General features: G+C 36.8%; 2 protein-coding genes across 4 annotated transcripts; one reads left to right on the top strand and one right to left on the bottom strand.

Moving 5' to 3' along the window:
- Nucleotides 1-8,724: 8,724 nt before the first annotated feature.
- Nucleotides 8,725-9,902, bottom strand: LOC135672634 (aquaporin TIP3-1-like). Its single transcript, XM_065181134.1, has 3 exons — nt 9,691-9,902; nt 9,365-9,612; nt 8,725-9,282 (listed from the first exon to the last, which is right to left on the bottom strand). Exons 1-3 carry the CDS (start codon nt 9,821-9,823, stop codon nt 8,899-8,901), a joined length of 765 nt encoding a protein of 254 aa, XP_065037206.1. The 5' UTR covers nt 9,824-9,902; the 3' UTR covers nt 8,725-8,898.
- A 706-nt stretch (nt 9,903-10,608) lies between these two features.
- LOC103982688 (uncharacterized) lies at nt 10,609-17,029 on the top strand. Of its 3 annotated transcripts, none has more exons than XM_065178579.1 (7): nt 10,609-10,860; nt 10,998-11,073; nt 12,083-12,115; nt 13,154-13,670; nt 15,135-15,270; nt 16,388-16,637; nt 16,728-17,029. In XM_065178579.1, exons 1-6 carry the CDS (start codon nt 10,708-10,710, stop codon nt 16,574-16,576), a joined length of 1,104 nt encoding a protein of 367 aa, XP_065034651.1. In that variant the 5' UTR covers nt 10,609-10,707; the 3' UTR covers nt 16,577-16,637; nt 16,728-17,029. The 3 variants fall into 3 exon arrangements, with proteins under 3 accessions (XP_065034651.1, XP_065034650.1, XP_065034652.1); XM_065178578.1 differs by having other exon boundaries at nt 12,083-12,178; XM_065178580.1 differs by lacking the exon at nt 12,083-12,115.
- Nucleotides 17,030-17,617: the final 588 nt, after the last annotated feature.

Here is a 17,617-nt window from a genome sequence, read left to right as displayed (position 1 = left end):
AGTATTGTATCAAACTATAATTCTAACTAATTTATGATAAGAATTTATTTATCAAAAATATAATAAATTTTTAAATATAAAATATTTCTTAATTATATTATTCGCTTAAAAGTTTATTATTTAAACTAATGCACATAATTTTAAAAAAAAAATTGAGGAAATAACAAATACTTCTACTACTATTGTTATTGGTTTTTTCCCTCTAATTCTTTGCTATGCTTTAGGTTTGAATATAAGTTTTAAAAATTACAAAGAAAATAAGGTAATGATAAAAAAAAATGTTCTGAAAAACATTCTTTTGTAGTATAGTTTTAAAATAATAAAATATTCAATCAAAAGATAATGGGTCTAAAAAAACCTTAGAGTATTTGCTCCGTACAACATCGAGAATTTATTTATGAAAAATATAATTATTTTAAATATAAAATATTTCTTTATTATATCATTCACTTAAAAGTTTATTATGTAAACTAATACACATATTTTTTTACAGGAAATTAATTAAATAACAATGATATCAACCAGTGATAATGATGGGATAGATTTGTACTAGATCCAACTTTTTAATCTTAAGTTTCTTCTTATCTATAGAGAAGCATAATATTCTAGAAATAACAGAAATTATATGATCATTTGATGATCCTCTAATTAATAGTCAATAGTATAATAATATAATAAACATAATATTCTTATTAGTTTTTAATTATATTTAGTTTAGTATTCTTAAGCAATTGTTAATTAATTTATGTCTATTTATGTCAACATATATGCACAATAATCATGAATAGCATTCTCATATTTGATTCAGATTTGAAACTTCATAGGGTAAAAGAAGGTACTAAAAATTGTTAAATCGATCAAATCATAGAGTAATTTGATCGAATAATAAAAATATTTAATGATATAAAAGTTATCACTTGAAACCATATCGTAACTTGATCTTTTAATGAAATATTAGTGCATTTATACCTTTATACTATCTAATAGACCAATACCAACCACATTACTTTAGGTTTAAGAATATATTTAAGTTCATCGCAGCGACGGTGGTGCAGCACGTGCAGCGACGATGGTGCCACTGCTGTTGCAGTCATTGTTGCTTGCGGTAGCATCAACAACTACAGCTGCATTGTGAACAGTGGCAGCATGGATCTCATTGCTTGCTTGTCATTAATGCCTCAACGAAGACCTTTTGCTTGGAAAGTTGGCAAGTGATCGGCCTCAGCATTTTTTTTTACCCATCTAACCATTGCAGACTCCCACCTTGCTCCCTTAAATTGGTATATATGCCTAACATATCCTCATTATCTTTATCTGACATTCCAATTGCTATTCCCATAGGAAACCACAATACCCTTTTCTCTACAGGCCTTATTTCTATCAATGCTGCCACTCTCATCCCCTTCAAATTATCCAAATGTGGTAATTACGCATCATGGCGCGCTTAATTATCTAATCTATTATTTGGCTATGATCTTTTAGGCTTTGTCGATGGCTCTCTTTGTTGTCCATCGGCGATGCTCAACATCTCAGGCGCATCCAATCCAGTACCAAATCCGGACCACAAACTATGGTTACGCCTGGATCGCCTCATTCTTCAAGTAATTCAAGCCTCGGTCGCTTGATCCCTTGCCCCACTCATTTCTTCCTATGACACTACTGTCGAAGCTCGGTGCAAGTTCCAAACAACCCTGGCCAATCGTTCCCGCACTCGCATGCTTAGTCTCCTATCCAGTCTCATGAAGATAAAACAAGAGGGAAGTACTGTTGTTGATTATCTACACAACATAAAGATTATCATCGATAACTTGACCTTGATAGGTTATTCCCTCGGTGATGAAGAAGTTACTGTCCATATCCTCAACGGCCTAGGAGACGAGTATAAGGAATTGGCAGCAACAATACGAGCACGTGATTCACCAGTGTCATTTGAAGAACTCTATGGCAAGTTGACTGACTATGAGATATATCTCAAGCATGAGGATAAGTTACCAAGACCATCCATTACAGCTCAAGTCAGTCAAAAATCTAAGAAGCAGAGCAATCGGTACAATAAAGGCTCCAAACAAACCTCCCCTCCTCAATCTTCTTAACATTTCAATTGCAACCATCAAGGCGGCTACTTCAATTATCCTCATCCTTGGCGTCCTGATCACACATATTAACAAAGAGTTGTCTACCAGCTATGTGACAAATTTGGCCACTCTACAAAAGTCTATAGAACTCGACCCAGACTTCCTCCTCCGTCACATTGGCCTCACGTAAATCTTACAACTACTTTGGCTACTGGTGATCAAAATTGGATTGTGCACTCTGGCGCATCTCATCACATCACCTCTTATTTACAAAACTTGTCCATCCACAACGACTATGGCGAAATGAAGACATCATCATCGGCGACGGTAATGGACTCCCCATTACTCATACTGGTTCCATAATGCTTAATTCACATAGTACTTCGTTTAGGCTATTGATATTTTGTGTGCACCCCACATCAAACAAAACCTCATTTCCGTTTCTCAATTCTGCAAACAGAATCATACCTCAATTGAATTCTTTTCTAACTCCTTTTTTGTCAAGGATTTAAGCATGGGGGCATCCTTGGTCCGAGGCTAGAGTATAGATAACATTTATGAGTGTCCGTCAGTTCCACAAATCACCCAACCCACTGTCTACTCTTCGGTAGCAGCTCTAACTAACATGTGGCATCGTCGTCTTGGTCATCCCTCAACTCTTTTTCAGCAAAAACGGCTTTCTCGTTATTCTCTTCCTATGCTTAAAACCAATAATATCATAACTCATTGTGATGCTTGTTTAAGTAATAAAAGTCATAGACTTCTCTTTGGAAAATCCTTCATATCCTACTCTAAACCCCTTGAGGTTATTTACATTGATGTTTGGGGCCCCGCTCCAATCACTTCCTTTGATAAATTTAGATTTTATATTATTTTTGTAGACTATTTCACCAAATATACATGGTTATACCCTCTTCACCATAAATCTGAAGTTTCAACAATCTTTACCAACTTTCGAAGATTGGTCGAGAACTTCTTTTAGTCTAAAATTAAGACTGTTTACTCTGATAGTGGCGACAAATATCAAGCCCTCACATCTTGCCTATCTACTTGTGGTATACAACACCTCAAGTCACCTCCACACACTCCTCAACTCGTTGGCTCTACTGAACGCAAACATCGACATATAGTTGAACTGGTCTCACACTCCTACACCAAGCCTCTATGCCACCACCTTTTTGGACTGCAGCATTTCAAGCTGCCATATACCTTATTAATCGTATGCTTACTCCAGTCCTTGAGTACGAGTCGTCGTTTGAAAAATTATTTCACAAATCCCCAAACCTTCAAAAACTGAAAGTGTTTGGTTGTTTATGTTATCTATGGTTGCATCCATATGCCTCACACAAGATAACATCAAAATCTAAACCTTGTGTTTTCATTGGATACTCCCTCGACCATAATCACTTTCGATGCTATGAACCCTAATCTCGAAAAGTCTTTACGTCTCGTCATGTTATTTTTATAGAGACTACCTTTCCATTTCATAACCCTGAGTCTCCTGCTGTGCGACCTACTCCATCATATATACATCACTGGAGTACGCCATCAATCCCATCAACCGAGTCTCCCAAAATATCATCCAGTCCTCATCAGGATTCACACTCTCTCCTTCTCCCGGTGCAACAGCTCCTCACCCCCTCCATTGTGTATCTCCATTCTTCACAATGTTCCCCTACGCCTAAAGGCATTCCCTCGGAATCACAATCGCTATCTTTATCCTCTCCTGGTACCAATGACACTGAAGTCCCTCAGCCTCCACCGCTCATACCTATAACACACCCTATAGCCCCTGGACATCCAATGACAACACAATCCAAAAGTGGTGTCTTTAAACCACGACAAATCCTTAACCTACATGCCATCACAACATCCTCGTTAGAGACCATTGAACCTACCACAATTACTCAAGCCCAAAAATCTCCATATTAGCGTAAAGCCATGTGTGAAGAATATGATGCACTCCTCCATAATTCTACATTGACCCATGCACCCTCTCATCCCACACAAAATATCATCGGGTGTAAGTGGGTCTTTCGAATTAAGCAAAACCCAGATAGATCCGTAGCCAAATATAAAGCGCGTCTAGTGGTCAAAGGGTTCATCAACGACCTGATGTTGACTTCATAAAGACATTCAGCCCTGTTGTTAAACCCACAACAATCTGACTTATTCTAAGTTTGGCCATCTCCCAAGGTTGGCATTTACGTCAACTCGACATTAACAATGCCTTTCTACAGGGGACCCTAACTGACGATGTCTTCATGCAGCAGCCTCTTGGCTTCATTCACCCTCAATATCCAAAGCATGTTTGTAGACTACAAAAAGCTATTTATGGACTTCGTCAGGCTCCAAAAGCTTGGTACACCGAACTTAGCTCGTTTTTTACATCATTTGGCTTTCTCAACTCCAAGTCCGATACCTCCTTATTTCTCCGTCACCAAAGTGGCAATATAATATATCTTCTGGTATATGTGGATGATATTATTGTCATAAGTAACAATCCTATAGAAATCAAGGCATTCCTCAAGCATTTAGCAGATCGATTCTCTCTTAAAGATCCAGGAACCTTGAGCTATTTTTTAGGAGTAGAAGCAACATACATATCTTCTAGGCTCTTTCTATCACATCGAAAGTATATTCAAGATCTATTAACTAAAACGAATATGCAAGATGCAAAGGCAGTTACAACACCTCTATCTACTGGCAAGTCGCTCAAACTTTGTGATGGAAGCCCTGCTACAAACCCAACTCAATACCGTCAAGTCCTTGGCTTCTTACAGTACTTATCTCTCACCCGTCCAGATATCTCATTTGCGGTCAATAAATTATCCCAGTTCATGCATCGACTATCTACTATGCATTGATCTGCAGTCAAACGAATCTTGCGGTATCTTCATGGGACTATCAATCATGGCCTCTTTTTCCATAAACACTCCCCCTTTAATCTCCATGCCTTTGCCGATGCTGATTGGGCAAAAAATTTTGATGAAAGAATATCCACGTCGGGGTATATTCTCTTCCTTGGATCTAATACAATCAGTTAGAGTTCTAAGAAGCAAAAGATAGTTGCACGTTCTACAACTGAAGCTGAATATTATGCCATAGCCATCGCTATTGTAGAACTCAATTGGGTCATGAATCTCCTCAAGGAATTTGGCATCAACATCGCCTCTACTCCTACAATATATTGTGACAATGTCGGAGCCACTTATCTATGCGCTAATCCAGTATTTCACTCACACATGAAACACATAGCCATCGACTTTCACTTCGTGTGAGAACAAGTTGTCAGACATCAACTACGTGTTTCTCACGTACATACAGTTGATCAACTAGCGGAGTCTCTCACAAAGCCTCTCACCCGCAACAACAATCAAGATAACAGTCAAGATCTCCCGTGATAACAACCTCAACAATAGCCAAGAAAATTCTCTCTTCTAACATGTATAAATAGGGAGTATTGTATTGTATTATTTCAATGTAAAATACATTCTTTTTCTTTGTATTTCATTTCTATCAATAACTTTATATTATAATGAAGTTTACATGAATAGAAACTTACCATTTTAGAAAATGCTAATATGCTAAATATGGGTAAGGTTTGGAGACTACACCCTACTTCTTTTACAAAAATCCACCAAATGAGTCATCAATACATGCTTTATTTCTTATAACATTTATAAAACAATGAGTTGTATTATATACCAATTTTTATACCAATTTAATATTTTATTATTTTAAAACTATACTATAGAGGAATGATTCTCAAGTCTCTTATTTCCTTTATTATCATTTGATTTTCTTTGTAACTTTTCAAGACAAGAAATTTGAGGACACTAGTAAGCAATCTTTTTTCTTAAATAAAAGTAAGTAATATCGATTAAATCTTTTGAATCGATCAAATCATAAAGTAATTTGATCGAATAATAGAAATATTTCATTGATATAAAATTTATCACTTAAAACCATAAAATCACTTAGATCTTATAATGAAATAATAGTACATTTATACCTTCTAAAGGTACTTCATCCTTTATACCTTCTAAAACTAATATTATCCACATTACTTTATGTTAGTCTTAAGAATACATTTAAGTGTATTACATCTAATATAACAAAATGGATATTAATATTAATATAATATTTTATTATAATGAAGTTGATGTGAATAGAAATTTACTATTTTTTAAATGCTAATATGTCAAATATGATTAAGGCTTAGAGACCTTATCCTATTTCTCTTGAAAAAAGCAACCAAACTGATACCCAAGCAAAACTTAGTAGAAATATAAGTAAGCAATACATGTTTTGTTTCTTATAACATTTATATAATAATTAGTTGTCTTATATTTTAATTCTTATAAAATAATTTAATATTTTAAATAATAAATTACCTTATATTCTTTGTATAATCTTGATAAAAAGTGTTGGTGGTTGCATTTGACAACTAAAGATAAAATTGTTAATATATGAATAATTCTTAGTATAATTAAATTTCAAGTTGTATAATTCTTTTTGAGCTCTAACAAGGTATATCTTGTATTTACCTAATAGAAATAAAAATATTAGTATAAAAATAAAAAAATATAAACATAAATATAAAATATAATTATTAAAATAAAAAATATATAAATGGTATATATCTCATAATCGATGAAGCTATGGCAATAGAAATACAAAGGAGATTTATCTTTTATAAACAAATATTATTAAATAATACATAAAATATTCTTCAAAGAAATTAAATGATATGACCTTCCAAATTTATTGAAAAATCTATTGGTTTTAACGTACTCGTAGTCATGAATAAATCTACTAATATAAGAATATTAAAAAAATTCTTAAGAATTTTAAGGACAACAGCAAGTAATCTATTTTTTTTATAAAAATAAGTAGTATTGATTAGATTTCAAGAATATGTTACCAATGTTCAAGATGTTTACCATCTCAATTGACATCATTGAAAAATTTAAAATATTTTGTATTTGATAATTTTTTAAATGATTAAATATAAACTCTTTTAAATTGATCAAATCATAAAGCAATTTGATCAAATAATCAAAATATAATATTAATATAATATTTATCACTCAAAATCACATAATAACTTGATATTCTAATGAAATAATAGTACCTTTATACATTTCATTGAGATAAAATCATCTATGTTACTTCGTTATCAGAATATATTTAAGTTCCTCGTATCTAGTATAACAAAATTGATATTAACTATAATATAATTTTAAATTTTAATGAAGTTGATGTGAATAGAAACTTACTATTTATACACAATAAGAGAAGTAGCATGTGGGTATATATGTATAGTGTGTGTGTGTGGATTTTAGTGATAATTCTGGTGAAATGCATTACCAGCAATTACTAAGATGATAACTCTGGATTTGCCATCAGTTTACTAGGAGGATGACTCTGAATCTAAACTTTTATACAATATTGGATATGTATCACTATATTTCAGTGATAGAATGAGGTGAGGTGCAATTGAACATTCTGTTGACTAACCTGAGCTCACCACGTAGACTGGGACACCAAGTAGGTTTGTATACAAATGTTTTTTCTTTTTTTTTAACACAAAAGTAAATATTTTAATTGGCTTACGAATTTAAAATTTGATGTAGGTTCGTATACAAATGTTTTCTCTTTTTTTTAACACAAAGTAAATATTTTAATTGGCTTATGGATTTAAAATTTGATGATTTAGGTTTGTATGCAAATGTTTTTTTTTTAACACAAAAGCAAATTGGCTTACGGATTTAAAATTTGATGTGTCTCAGCACACGCGGCCGTCTTAGCTCCGTCACATTGGAAAGATGGTTAAAAACCTCCAATTAATATGAATTGGGGGTGTTGATCCAAATATACATTGGAAAAATAGTTAAAAAATCTCCAATTAATATGAATCGGGGTGTTGATAGCTCCTTCACATTGGAAAGATGGTTAAAAAATCTCCAATTAATATGAATTGGGATGCTGATCCAAATATACATTGGAAAAATAGTTAAAAAATCTCCAATTAATATGAATTGGGGCGTTGATCCAAATATACATTGGAAAAAAAGTTAAAAAAAACTTCAATTAATATGAATTGGGGTGTTGATCCAAATATAAGACGCACCAGATGACCACAGTTTGGTTCGACTCGATTTATCATATTTTTTATTTTGAATGAATTTATTATATTTTTGAATCAATTTATTATATCTGAATACAAGCAAAATGATTACAGTTATATTCAAATCAAAATAAAACCTAATCGCTGTGATAACCCCAACTTAAATCGGATCACCAGAGCAATATAATTCGATTTCAATTATTAAATAATAAAATCAAAATTAAGATCAGATTTCAAATCGGATAAACAAAAAAAAAGAGAGAGAGAGATGACACTAAAACCTAATAATATGAGTACGGTGAAATAATTTAATTTTTTTTATAAATCGAGAGAGGATCGTACAATCTATGAAACGGAGACGCCATATACATTATAATTTTCAGCCAAAATGGTTTCTCCCCCATAAGCCAATCACTATAATCTGAATTATATAGAAAGCATGGAGAGCTCGAAGGAAAAATGGTGGGACTGCAGAGAAACAGGCAGCTTATACTACTCGCTCCACTGATTAGAAAGTTACAAATAAGCATCCAAATTTCCAGCCTAAGCATTGCATATAGACATACATATATGGAAGCCAGTTTAACATTTATTAACTATAGCAGTTATTCCTACCTTAAGATGATAAATACTGTACTAAAAAGACACCCCACAACGAGAGAGAGAGAGAGAGAGAGAGAGAGAGAGAGGCTAATAGTCCTCAGGAGCCAAAGGCTGGTGAGTGCGAGGAGCCTCAGCTGGGATCATAAGGAACTCATACATAACGCCTGCAAGTGCTGCACCTATGAAGGGGCCAACCCAGTACACCCAGTGGTGCTTCCACCTCCACCCGATAAGTGCCGGTCCGAAGGCCCTCGCCGGGTTCATTGCCGCGCCGTCGAACGGTCCCCCGGCAAGGATGTTGGCGCCCAGGATGAAGCCAATGGCCAGAGGCGCGATGGTGCCGAGGTGCCCCCTCTTGGGGTCGATCGCTGTCGCGTAGACGGTGTAGACCAGCCCGAACGTCATCACTATCTCCAGCAGGACGGCGTGCCAATCACTGACGCCCGACGCCACCGAGAATCCAACCGGCCTCTGCATGTCACAGGAAAACCCACCAACTTCACCATCTACAACATAAATGGCACGCTGCATGTGAACGACCAAGGATCGTTACCATGCCACCGGTCGCGAGCCTGAGGAGGAGGGCGGCTACGACGGCGCCGAGTAGCTGCGCCACCCAGTAGAATACCGCCCGCACAAGGGAGATCCGGCCGCCGACGAGAGCGCCGAGCGTGACCGCAGGATTGACGTGGCCACCCGATATGTTAAAGGCGATGGCCACGGCTACAGCCAAAGCTAGCGCGTGGGCTATAGCCACCACCACCAGCCCCCCTGCGGTGGAGGTGTCCTTGTAGAGCTTTCCTGCAACCAACAACGTGCATGCATGAATCCATGCCTCGTTCGGTGTCCACATGCAGCCAAGCCTACAGTCATACTCACCGAGAGAGAGAATGGAGCCCTCGGCGGCGAAGACGAAGAGAGCGGTGGCGATGAACTCCGAGAGAGCGGCACGCATGGTATCCGGGTGGACGGCATCGTCGGTGCGGCCGAAGGCGAACCTGCGGGGCGGCATGGCTGCGGCGCGACCTGTTCCCGCTCAACCCTACTTCTTTCTCTTAACCTTCTTGCACAGCGAGGCTTCTCATGGACAACCGCGGGAGGAAACGGAGATGAAACCGTTCCGGAGGAGGGGAGGGGTTATAACAAGTGAAGGGGCGGGCGAGGCGAGGGGACACGTGGGAAGAAGGTCGCAGCGAGGCGTGGCACGTCGGGGAGAGGTGTCTAGAGGTGGCTGAAGCCGCTTCTGTAGCATGTTCTTATCGTGATGTCGTTACGCTCGGCGTGTGGGCTTCCATGCACGGGGCGACCTTGTTGGGCTCAGCACGCTCTTGACACCACTTCTGTGCTGCCTTTCGACATGTTCCTTCGGGCTTCCTTAGCAATATTAGTTCATGAAGCAATTTCTTCTCGTCACTTGCAAATGTGCGTCTGGGTTTGGTTTGGGAATTGGCCAAATCCTATGAAGCTAATTAATTTGATCCAGTGTGCCATGATTCGACAATTTCTCATATCTACAAATCCTTTGAGCCCAAACTATATGGAATACGAAGGCTATATATATATATATATATATATATATATATATATATATATATATATATATATATATATATATATATATATATAAGCTATTTAAGTAATTATGGATAACACGACTCACTACCTAATTTGAGATCGAAATCGTCCACGGCAACACCCGGGACTTACATCACATCGGCCCCATTCTGCTTTCACGCGCAATGAAGCGGGTAAAATGAATGCCTGCATAAATTATTACTTCAAGCACAACTCATAAAGCATTTATCCAACGGCCAATGGTGACCTAAGACCTCTCGCAGCCGAACGGTTGTAAACCCCAATCTCGAGCTGTCAAAACCCTGGCGTCAGATTCCGGAGATGAGATGGGGCGGTAGATCAGCATTTGATCAAATGGGCTTCGATCTCCTCACAGAGAACTTGTTCGCCGGCCACGCCGCGGCGGCGGCCGGCTCTGTCGCCGGTGCCGCGTTCCTCACCCATCCCCTCGACACCCTCAAAACCCTCCTCCAGGTAAATTGGATGTGTATCATCTCCATCCCTGCCCTTTTATTGCGTATCGATGTGATGTTACTATAGATTTGTTAGGTATTGATATCTGGTTTTGTTTTCGATCGATGATGAGTCGTCGAGATTTCGCGCATGAACAGGTTGGTGCGGGGTCAAGCCAACAGGTGGGTCTTTGGCAGGTGGTCGAGAGGGTTCGGATGGTTTCAGGATTGTCAGGTATTGCTTGTTCTAAGTTGCATCCTTTTTCAATTTCTTTCTGTGGCATTTGAGTTGTTTGTCAAGAAAGACGGAAACGGGATGGCTTGAATTGGGATCTGTTGTTCAATAGGTCTATTGAGTGTATGTTTACCAATATGAGTTGATGTGATTATTGCGATGGCTAAGTTATACGAGTATCGAAAAAGTATTCTGTGAAGTTGTTGAAGATTTACTTTGTTTCTGACTAGGTAATTGGACCGTGTGACATATCTGGTTTGCCCACATCAGATTGGTACTCTTGTTTTGTTGAACCTTGTTACTACCTTAAAACCTAGTTTCTATGCCTTGAGCTTCTTGACTTAGTCATAATTGTCACAGAATTGGTTGTATGGCATGGTTCCATCAATATTTTTAGTAAATATGATGAGGTTTTAAAATCAAATCTCTTTTATCCGTGGATATCTATAGTGGGTAGCCCAAATAACAAGGCTACCACCAATTCAGCTTTAGCGGATGTTTAATGTGCACAACCTTGCCGTAATCCCAGGCTTTTCCTGTACTGCATCTGCAGTAGTTTCAGTTTCTAGAAACATGAACGTCCTTGCTCTTGCGTGTACAAAACAAGATTGTTAAACAATTGGTTACACTACTTATAGCTCTTAAAAAGTTATGAAGCTCGATCTGGTTTCATTCTCTGTCATGGGTATTATCTAAGGAGTAAAGTTACAGATAATTGCTGATTGAATATAGATATGAATCAGAGTTTATAGTGGTGGTAGAACTAGCAGGATTAAAGAAGAGCAAGAAGTTGAACTATATAACTCAAATAATTTGTTTTTAATATCTAAAATGTTTATTTTATAATTATAATGTTACAACAAATTACAGATTAATAAAACTAGATTATAACTGTAGTTGCTTTAGTTATGTTTTAAGAAATCTTCTTTACTAGATTTTTCTGAATGGTATATTTTCTTTATTTTGTTGATTTTGGTTTCTTTTCTCATTCCTATTATTTTTCTTTTAGGTTTTTACAGTGGCCTTGGATGGTCGGTACTTGGTAAGCTTTTTGGTTTCGGATCACGTTTTGGAACCTATGAGATATTAACTGCTTACTACAAAGGTATCTTTCTTAAGCGTCAATAAGAAAACCATTAGTGCAACTTACACATACACACTTGAATAACATGAGATGTGATTTGTTTTCAGTGTCTTGTCCATCTTGTACTAATTGAAATAAGCTTTAAGCACTAGGCACAGACCAAGCTATCTGAATCTTCAATGAGTCTGGGCAAGAACCTCATATGTGCCGACATCAATCTCTCTCATGTGGAAAAATAAAAATGAAGTGCAAAGAAGATAATATTCCATAACTTCATAAACTTTTTTGAAGTACAATTTTAACTCCAGCTCTGAAGCTTTTAATATGAATCCTAATTGTAGGTTTTTTTGGTAAGCATATCAGAATTAAATTAATATGAGTTTCAGGTGCAGATTTTTCTCTTTATTGCATCTCTCTTTTTTTTCCCATTCTAAATCAGTGACAAGTCTTTGCTCTCACAGTCTCTTTCCTTTCCTTCAATAAACTCTCTCTCTCTCTCTCTCTCTCTCTCTCTCTCTTGTTATGAATATTGGTTGGTGTTTTTGTTAAAGGACATATCAGAAAACTTAATTTGAGCCTTTGGGGAAATTCCTTCTATCTGTTGCTTGCTTTACTTATTTATAGGTTTCTTTTCCTTCCTTTCTTGTTTCAAGCTTTCATGTTTCATGGATGAAGCTAGACTACTTCTAGGAACATTGAATTTGTCATGGCTAAGATCTGCCAGACATACTAGTCAGAGAGCTAGGATAGATCTAGCCTTTGACCATGTTTTTGTCCAATATGCTTTTGAAACATTGACTGGAATATTGCAGCACAACATGCTGCAGGTCATGGAGCATTATTTGTGTATTTGTTAGTTTGTGTGTGTGGGATCACCTCATAAAACATGTGAGGGAATACTAATTATGTAATGCTGTAGTCATGGTATGTTCATGTGAGCTCCATATTCTTTCTTCTTGTTAAATACTCTTATGCTGTGTTTGTTGTATTTGGTAGATGGAAGAACATACAACTATGTGCATGTTTCTGAGGCTTTTTTGGCAGGCATGGCAGCAGGTGCCATGGAAGCTGTTATTTGTACCCCATTTGAACTTCTTAAAATTCGCAGTCAGGTCTCCTCTGCTTCTCTCCTTAGGAAACTTGGTTCTGTTGGGGTTATGCAAGAATCAACTCCACTTATTTCAAAATTACTACCTGGTTCCACTCCTAATATGAAGGCATGGAATAATACTCTTGGTATGTTGTCTACTCTTTCGACCAGTCATATCGACATTGGTGGTGTGCTGAAGCAGTATCCGTGGATGCTGACTGGTTCTGGGAGGCCTCCATTTGCTTCTGAGGTCAAAGAACCTTCTAAAATTGTATCATTGGAGGGATGGAGTGCTTTATGGAGAGGACTTCGACCTGGAATAGCTCAAAAATGTGTTTTTGGTGGTTTTTTCTTTTCTACCTGGCAATTCTTTCACATAGCAATGCTTGACTGGAAAGCTCTCGATTTGAATCCACCACCCAGGTTCTTATCAGAATTTACATTATATTTAATTAGTATTCTTCTCAAAAATATTAGTTTCCTGCATCTGCTTTTAATCATGAACTAAGAAATACTCTCAGATATATAAGAATTATATCCGAGTCTCTTTTTTTATAAGTCACTGTGTTTTATTGATTGAAGTACACTACAGTGTGCATACAGATTGACAAATATAAGTTAAAAAGTATATGCTTCAACTGTACTAAAATATCTTATGTAATTAGTACTAGGTTTTTCTATGCCAAGTAGGATGTTTATTGGCTTATGTTGTGATTTTGAGGGTAACTTCATGTGAACAAATGAATGAGGCTTTGAGCACAGACTTGTAGCTTTTTTAATTTTAGGTCAACTGTCGATGGGTTTCCAGATCTGGGTTATAGGTTGCAATTGATTTGGATCCAAATCAAGCTTAAAATTTACTATCAGGATCACGTACATGTGACTAGAAATGACCAGACCTGTTGATGATTTATTCCAAAGTAGGATCTACCCTGGATATTGGACAGGCTAGTTTGGTCGGTCAAGAGCACTTTCATCTAATAAAAAAGTATGTTGGTTGTCATGGGCTAAGCTAGACCTCCAGGAAATCAAGTTTGATAAGGAGAGCTGACCATTTAAAATATGATAGAATTCCTGTTCTACATTGTTTCAATCCAATTAAATTGGAGTGAAAAAACTACTTAATATTCCAGAGAATGTGGACAAGTTGATCAAATTGGTTATGCTCCCTGTTCTTTCCCTTAATCGGTTTTCAGTTTTTTAGTTCCTTCAGCAATGAAGTTACTTATATATCTTGTTTTAAAAAAGAACCATTATTTAACCCTTTGATTAGGCAAGATTGTCTTGGAACTTGCATAATTAGTAATTCACATCTTGAATATGGGCTCCAATAAAACCTACTGTTTTGAGCTAAAATCATCATCCTCGATAGGGTATCTCTTGGGATAAAAAAAATTAAAATAGTTGTAAATATAAATGCCTTTTCGTTATTTACTGCACACGAAATGTTGTGCCTTTGTATTAAGAATATCATCTTATATAGATTAGAAAACTGAACCTAACTGGTGTGATTTTGAATGTGCTATTCCTCAATAAATTGTTCGGCTGCATGATAAAACCATACCGTAGCCTGATAGGTGGGCTTTTCTCTTTTCAGTAGGAGATGGAATACTCTCATTTCACCTTTTTGACTGCTGGATTTGGATCTGGCCTACGTTGGAGGTAGTTTTAGGATATAAAATGTTCTATTGAATTGTCTGTTAAGAGGGGCAAAGCCAGCTTGTAAAATATAATTATTGCAGAATTTAGCACTCAGTATTCATCTTCAAAGTTCTATTGAATTTTTGGATCTAATGTGTGCTTTTGTTTTGAAAGCTTTAATTAGAAAATTATCTATGGAACAATCATAATGCTGGTTCATCTAATTGTCTGTTTTATTTTATTTAGGTCGATAGATGATGTTGGCCCTGTCTCCCCTCTGGCTTCAAGTCTTGCTGCTGGGTTTTCTGGAATGGTAGCTGCCGCTGCTTCTCACCCGTTTGACACTGCCAAAACTCGGTCACATTGTATTGTTACACCCAAGGTATTAGTTTGCATTCTCATACAAAAATTCTAGCAATTTTTTAAATTTGAAATTAATTCTTTTGGAGATTTAAATGTTAAGCTTTTACTATCAGAAAGGCTTCACACTGCATCTGTACGTTCATCACATGGTTGGGTTAGATTATTACTAGACTAAATAGTATTTTCTCAAGGGGCACGCAGATGCCTTCCTGGAATGGCATGGAACCATGTTTTTTTGGTCATGGGTCTAAACATAAGTATGTGCCGAAACAGTTAGCATGACTCAGCATGGTGCATACCTATACCTTTATGCATAGCACACCGGTCCGAAACTGAGCAACATGGCAATCCTTGGTTAGATTGGAAGTATCCTCCTTTCAAACAAAAACTTGACCGTGCATAGATATCACTGGCCGCCACACCAATGTGGTTTAGCTGCAAATAAGGCAGTAGATTCCTAGATAATTTGCAGTTTTTGCTAGTATCAAAACTGGTGTTTGTGATGGATTCTGGTCTGTTTGGACATGCTTTAATTGGATTTGATTTACTTAATTTGGATTGAGTTTAGTTGCCACTCTAGTTTGATTGTAGTTGGGTTAACTTGGATTATCTCAGTCCATCTAGTCAATCTGGACTTGTTTACCCTAATGTTGGGAATTTTAGAACGCATATATCATCTACACGGCTTCTTTGGCATATCAAATGATGGTGACATGTATGGACTCAGAACTGTTAGCTTTCTGATTTTGAATTAGTGTTCTACAGATACATCCAAAGTCTCAGTGATTTTTATGTTTCTTATAGGTTAATTAATTTATGGATGAAATGTATCTACATATATGATGTATGGAAAATTTTAAATTATAAATTTCCATGACAATATACTACTATAGAATGCCCTTGTTAGCTTGTCCATGTGTGTTTCTGAGATGGCTAACAACCAACAATAGTGATATGATGTAGTCTTCTAACCTGACTACAATTGAAGTTACCTTGAAATCATTATTCAATTTCTGCAGCAATTTTAATTGACGGAAACGTGATAGTTCTCAGTCACTACTGAAAGCTAATTTCTTTTTTTCCTTTTCATGATAATATACTTGATGATGCATGTTTATTCGGTGTCTTTTGTGCAGTATATTGCCATGGAAAGGAAACTTTTGAGATGGGAACGCCCTGGAATCTGGCTAGAGAGAGTTACGGGGATGTCTCCGGCAGACAGGAATATCATGTTTCGTGGACTCAAGTTGCGGATGTTATGCAGTGGAATTGCCTCCTTTGCACTCGTTGGAAGCTACCTATTGAGTGTGGATTATTTGTTTTAGGCTGAACCACATTGACTGAAGCTTTTACCTTGAGGACATTCAACAACAACGTCCACACTAGGTAACTCTTCGTGTAGTCTCTTTGGTCTATCATCATAATTTCCTGTTGCATGTCTTCTAAACAGACCTTTTATTTCTGCACTACCGGTAGTGTGATCAGGTTAGCTGCAAGCATACGGAAAGATGACGCGAGATAGCAGCTAAATCTGGTTTAATAGCTCGAACTTCAAAAAACTTGCAGTCTAAAATTGTATTTGAAATGAATTTGATTATTCATGTGAAGCTGATTGTTAAAGTGCGGGTGTTACTTAGTTTAAAGTCGGAAGTCTCACAGTTAATCATGCTTCCTAATTTATCTATTTGGGTAATGGACAGAATGACTTGTTTGAAAACGTGCCTGTATGCGAATCAAGTTCAAATTTTTGAACCGCTCGTCATTTGGATAGATGGCCACGATCACTTTAGTTTGCTGACCTTGTGCGACGTCATACAATTTAAAGGCGAAATCCTATTTCGTCGGGCATCACAAACCTTTCACCTGATCGGATTCGGAACCCTCCCAAATTGCACGAGTCTAATTCGCTATCACAGTCGCTCATAAAGTGGGTCATTCACGACACAAGTTGGATTGATTGTATCATCAAGGCGTCTTGCAGAGGATCTCATGGGCCGTAAGACGTCTCACTTGCCACGACCTCAACGCCTTCATTCATTTAATCTTCAATTACGACTTTTTCTCGCTTCGTCTCTTTGCTCCTTGTCGATTTCTTGGAGGTTTTAGGGCTTGGGGTGGATAATTTATGCCCAAAAGAAATACGAGAATTCTTAATTTAAACAGTCGAAAGTATTCTTAGTGCAAATGAAATATTATATAACTTTCTATCTCCATATTTGTAACTTAACCATTCTGATTTCAAATCCATCATCATGGTTTATCGTATGAATAGCTTACTATGATTCGATTCGAATCGATCAGTGACTCCATGGTTCCGAATCGAAATCTGAGCAGTTCTGTTTCCATTCCATCTCCATAAATTTGAA

The sequence above is a fragment of the Musa acuminata genome, chromosome BXJ1-4, assembly GCF_036884655.1.
Source record: "Musa acuminata AAA Group cultivar baxijiao chromosome BXJ1-4, Cavendish_Baxijiao_AAA, whole genome shotgun sequence".
NCBI classification, from domain to species: domain Eukaryota; kingdom Viridiplantae; phylum Streptophyta; class Magnoliopsida; order Zingiberales; family Musaceae; genus Musa; species Musa acuminata.
Note: the sequence above shows the minus strand (reverse complement) of the source record. Positions and strands in the feature narration are given on the sequence as shown.